At 39.9% G+C, this 6,000-nt stretch overlaps 1 protein-coding gene across 1 annotated transcript in view; it reads right to left on the bottom strand.

Annotated features, from left to right (window-relative positions):
* Positions 1 to 386: 386 nt before the first annotated feature.
* The window catches only part of kctd6a (potassium channel tetramerization domain containing 6a), a 38,410-nt gene continuing 32,796 nt past the window's right edge, over positions 387 to 6,000 (bottom strand). Inside the window, exons 6-7 of the mRNA XM_080891311.1 lie at positions 1,182 to 1,340; positions 387 to 1,049 (exon numbers count right to left, since the gene is read on the bottom strand). Coding sequence (XP_080747437.1) covers positions 939 to 1,049; positions 1,182 to 1,340 — 270 coding nt within the window. The 3' untranslated portion in view covers positions 387 to 938. The remainder of the gene's footprint in view (positions 1,050 to 1,181; positions 1,341 to 6,000) is intronic.

The following is a 6,000-nucleotide window of genomic DNA, read 5'->3' as shown; positions in this document are numbered from 1 at the left end:
CAGGCAAGAATGGGAATTCCAACACCAAATCTCCAGACTTATAACCTCTATGCCCAGACGTCTTCAAGAAGTTTTGAATAGAAGAGGAGATGCTACACCATGGTAAACATGCCCCTGCCCCAATTTTGAGACCAGTAGCAAGCATCAAATTTGAAATGAGGTAATTCTGTGCATAAGATTGTAAAACTTCTCAGTTTAAACATTTGTTATAGAATTTATGTTCTGTTGTGGATAAAATATTGGCTTGTGTCATTTTAAACTCTTTTACGTGTCATTTTGTTCAAATTCAAAGTTTAGACCCCCCCCCCCCCCCCCCCAAAAAAAAAAAAAACACCCCTAAAACCCAATTCTGACCAATTTTAATAACACAAAACTAACCTTTTTTTAAAAAAATTTTTTTTATTTGTAGTGAACAATGACTGGCAGACAACCAATTTTCGACCCCACTGACGTGCCAAAACTGTATCCAACACTCACAATGTACTGAAAGGTATGATGAAGCATTCAAGGTATTTGATAACTGAACACCTGCATTTAAAACCATGAATATTAAAATCAATCAACTATAATCATTTTCAATCTGTTGGTTTACTCCAGATTAGTGAAGTCCAACACTGAGGAAGTGACGTGATAAGCAGACATTCATAGATCCAGCTCATCTCAAAAGGTGCTTGAGGGTCAAACACAGACAGATTCCACATGCTTGAAGTCTGTCTGTAAACGTTTGTCCATTGGGTGTTTGTTTTAAAGCAGTAGTAGTATTTGTTGAAGTTCTCATGATGTCAGTGGCCTCACTTTGTACTTTAACTTTGAGTGGATTAACTCAAAAACACAAAACATACAATGTTTTCACAAAACAACAAACACAAAGAAGTTTCTGTCAGTGCCTGATGGCACATTAAATATCTGTAATGTAAATCAATCCTTTGTTTCATCCATCACTCATCGACTTTGCGAGCTCGGCGGCAGAATGTCCAGTGATGTTCCACTGTGTTCTCATTAGCCCGTTCGCTCATGTGATGAACACGTGTGTTGCGTATCGTAAACCCCTGAAACATGAAGATGGACACAAAGTCATAGCACCACATTAAATCCAATTATATTATTGACTATATTTGGTTTTTAAGATAATTTATTTCTACACACAATGCTAGCGGTGAGCTAAAATAAAATGGACTCACAGATTTGGAGATGAAGTCGAGGAGGTGGACACGCAGGCTGACCTCCTGTTGGTGGTCACATGGCCCGAAGGTGAAGGACACCTGGTAATCTCTGGTGTCCATCATGTGTTTGTTCCATTTTGTGAAACTGCAGGAGATTGACTCCAGCATTGCATGGATCTGGAGAAAGAGAGAACTGTGTGAGTGGTTAAACTTTAACACCATCTCCACCAATTATGAGATTTTCTGGAGCAAATATGAAGATATTGACTCATCAATAGCGATAAAGCTTTCACCAAGGTAGGAGAAGGTGTTGAGGTTGTTACATATGTACAAAAGTACAGCTGTGCATCGTCAGCATAGCAATAGGAGAAGCCCTTGAAGCAGTTTAGTAGATGATCCAGGGTAATATGTATAAAGAAAACAGAACTGGATCAAGAATTGAGCCCTGAGGTACCCCTCACATGGGGGGCACAGATGAGGACAATGTAGTTATTAATAAGAATTCTGATGGATCTTTTAACTGAGTATGATCAGAGCGATCATAGTGGGGATCAGTGGGGACCCAGAATGCGGGCTCGACATGTTGTTCATATAGACTTCAAAGTAAAAATGTATACATAATATAATTATACAAAGTGGTAACAGAAAACCTTACAGTGCCTGCCTTCGTGACATACGTAGTTATTATTCATCTCCAATTCTCTTCTACAATTTGTCTTTTGTCCTTCTTTCTTTGTTAGGTAGATAAAATAGAAGAATAGGATTTAAAATTCAAAATAATTATCACGATAATTCAAAATACTGTTTGGGCTGCGACCTGCTGGAGCAGGGGGGCTAGGAGGAGGAGTTGGCCGTCTGACTGCGGTCTGGAGTGTGGAGCCTTCCTGCTGCTGCGGAGTCGGGGCGGTCTGCCTCCCCCCACCGCAGGGAAAAGGGAAACACCACCTGGGTCTGGGTGCAGTTCCCCCCTCCAGGGGCGGGGGCACCTAGACCCGGTTTGTAGAGTACGCTTGGGGAGTGTGATCGTGTGTACAACGTCTCTTTATGTCTGTCTCCATGTTGGTTGAGTGTGGAGTAAGTGCATATGAGAGCATGAGGGTGGGAATGGATGTTTGTATCTGTGTGTGCCTGTATGTCTGTGTCTATATGTCAGGTTGGGTGTCAGGCGCCACCTCTCTGGGGACATCTCAGGCCCTCCAAGGTTTGGAGGCCTATCTCCCCCTACCACCACTTCCCCTGCCAGTGGCGGACCCCCTCAGACATCGGTGCGTTGGTGGTTCTTTGTGTCCGGGGATGGGCGTCCAGGTACACACCGGCTCACTCCTTGGCGGCCGCTTATCGGGGCCTGGAGCCTGGGGCTCGCTCGGGCCACCTCGGAGGTGGGGTGCCCCCGGCCTCTCGGCCTGGGGCTCGGTCACTCAGGCGCAGCTGGCTGCCGGCGGAGCTCACGGGCGCGTCACTGCAACTCCCCCTGGCTTCTGCTCCGCGGCTGCTGGGTGAGCCCTCATCTGGGACTCTCCTCAGCTCTTTCTGGGACAGTGGCGCAGCTGCCCCTCTGTTGGTCTTCCTTGGTCTCTTGTGTTCTGGGGGCCTCTGGATGTCTGGAGTTTTGATCTCCTCCACACCTGCTTCATGCCCTGGAGGACGGGGCTGTGGCCCCCCCACACCCTCTAGCAGATTATTACATGAAGGAACCTTTTAAAAAACAAAAAACAAGCGCGTCCATGCTCACAGGTGTACACACGGGTGATCACACCCACAAACTACACCCTTTTTGGCTCCTACCTCAAAGCACACTGTGTTCTGTTGATCTTATGTGCTGCACAATAATGTTTAACATTTAGTATTTACTGTCATATTCCCATATATCATTGTGATGTTGTTTATTCTATTACTCTTGTTCTCTTCTGCTTGCTTTCTTTTTTCTTTCTCAGCAGGTGATCCAGGTGATTGATATATGCATTTTTTTTCTCTGCCCGTTCTGTTGGTTTTTGTCTTTTGCCCTTTTCCCCCGTCCCTCTTCTCAGCTGTTTCTCTTTCCCTCTTTCTTTCTCCCCTTCTTTCCCCCAGTCAAGTCTGTCCCGTATTCAGTAAGTGAAAATAAAATAAACAATAAAAGGTGAATCAAATGGACCATTACGGCAAGGCTGGGATGGTCAGTTTGGTAAAGTAAATCCGTTGGGCATCTTTCTTTGCCTTTAGACAACAATTCTGATGGCAAAAGAGCCAAACGGGACAGGCGCAAAAAAAAAAAAAAAAAAAAAAAGTAGATGATCCAGGGTAATATGTATAAAGAAAACAGAACTGGATCAAGAATTGAGCCCTGAGGTACCCCTCACATGGGGGGCACAGATGAGGACAATGTAGTTATTAATAAGAATTCTGATGGATCTTTTAACTGAGTATGATCAGAGCGATCATAGTGGGGATCAGTGGGGACCCAGAATGCGGGCTCGACATGTTATTCATATAGACTTCAAAGTAAAAATGTATACATAATATAATTATACAAAGTGGTAACAGAAAACCTTACAGTGCCTGCCTTCGTGACATACGTAGTTATTATTCATCTCCAATTCTCTTCTACAATTTGTCTTTTGTCCTTCTTTCTTTGTTAGGTAGATAAAATAGAAGAATAGGATTTAAAATTCAAAATAATTATCACGATAATTCAAAATACTGTTTGGGCTTCTTTTGTAGGTATACAGTGGAAGTAACACAAATTATGTCACTTTTATCGGCACCTAGTAATTAAAACCTTAAAGAACACACCTAAAGGCTGTCAGCCTCTGTAACCATTTGCTTCCAAGTGACTAAATTTATACCCACATTCCAGAAGTGTGTGATTTACCATCAGGTACTGTATTTAAGTTTGTGTATCACAGTCAAAGCTGCTGTTGTTAATTTTTCAACATTGTATGCTAACCAACCCCAGTCGCAACTTAGTATTTTTTGTTATTACTAATGGAATATAGATTTTTAAATTATTATAATTTTTGTTTATCTGTCAGATTTTCTTCATTGTGTTGTCAGTAATTCCACAATAACTCAGACTGAAAATAATCTTAATGACAAATGAATTTAAGACTTTCAAAAGAAAGGATGCGATTGTCATGTGACTCTCGGTACTGTTAGCTGACATCAGAATGATTCGGTGGACCAGCATGAGGTTTGTTTAGAAAACACATTTCTCACTTAACAGTTTAAACATGAAATATTCACACACACACAAAAAAAAAAACACAAGTTACAAAAATTCACAAATATGCTCTTTGAATCTTAATCACAAAACAGCTCGCCATTTACCTTATTGTTGTGCACTTATCATTTTATTACAGCAGTGGATAAATATGTTTAAACGGGCCACAAAGCTACAGGTCGTAATGTTATATTTCATTCAACCAGCAAAAGTTGCTTTTCTAATTTCATAACATTAGGATAAAATTATACATTTTTTTTGTTCCTGGTTAATATTATGTGTTTGATGCCTTATTGTCAACTGGTCATATGTCCAAAATCTACAAATTAATTCATCTTCAAATTCATGTTTTTATAGAGTGATCATCTGTGGGAGCAGCCGATCACATAACCACGGTATGAATTTCCTTCGGGATTAATAACACTCTATGAAAAAAAAAATCAACTAACAGCTGACTTACTCCACAGCTGAAAGTGATTGCTGCATGGTAATACCTTACTGTCTAGTTTTTTAACTTCTTACTTTCTTAAAAGTGCATCCCCAGCTAGTGTATGTTGCTAACTTTCAGGAACAATTGCGAGACACTATGATACACCATTGCCCTTAAAAAGATTTTTTTTAAAAAAATTGGTCCATTTTTATGAACGGAGAAGATGCGACTCTCTATTCAACATCTCTGAGTATAAACCCATTTGAGAGCAGTTCCAGAGATACCAAACCCGCTGTTAATCTGTCTAGATCTGTCAGTGGTGTCTAAAACTGAAGATAAGTCCTAGAGGACTAAAATGGAATATTCACACTTATCTGGGTTCAAAAGAATATCATTAGCAATTTTTTAATAATACTGTTTCAGTGCTGTGGTTTCATTAGTAACCAGACTTGAATTTATCAAAGATATTGTTTCCCTGACAGGTCTATCAAGAATTTTTTAATTGAATGCAAGTTTAGAAATGGTTCTGTAATTGGGATCTAGAGAGTGTTTTTAAGCTGAGGGAAGACAATGTTTTGCAGTAATATAGAATGCAGCCAGATGAAAGGAAATGATTTATTTTAGACGAGGAAAGATGACTGGCAGAACATCATTAATAAATTTAGGAGGGACGTCAGCTTGGAAGGAAGAAGTACCTATGTGGGAGACTATATTTTAAGGAGATCTTGGAAATCAGATAAAACTTGGAAAATAAAACTTGATGAGACAGTTGATCAGATGAAAAGGATCAAGACTTTTCCATTGTCTTCTACGGCAATGAATCTAATCTGTTGGGCTTTTATCAGAACTATGCTATTGAGAACTGATGAACATACACTAACAAACCAATGAACTAAATCACTAAATTAAAAAAATAAAATAAAATTAGGTGTTGATATGGGCAGATTGGAAAGAAGAGCTGAAAACCTAGCTGCCGAATTCTCATTAATGATACAAGACTGAGGAGTTTGCTTCTGGGAAGACTGGGAAGAACACTGGCTCTGAAAAAAAAATTATGCAGTCATGTGAAATACAATAAAATTATGGAGTCAAATGAAATATTCTTAACTGTGATAGGATTAAGAATATATATATATATAAAAAAAGCTTTAGACTTCAAACTACAATCTCCTGCTCTGAAGTCCATTTCTCATCTTAAACACGGAACA

Source organism: Rhamphochromis sp. 'chilingali', assembly GCF_963969265.1.
Source record: "Rhamphochromis sp. 'chilingali' genome assembly, chromosome: 9".
Classification (NCBI taxonomy): Eukaryota; Metazoa; Chordata; class Actinopteri; order Cichliformes; family Cichlidae; genus Rhamphochromis; species Rhamphochromis sp. 'chilingali'.
Note: the sequence above shows the minus strand (reverse complement) of the source record. Positions and strands in the feature narration are given on the sequence as shown.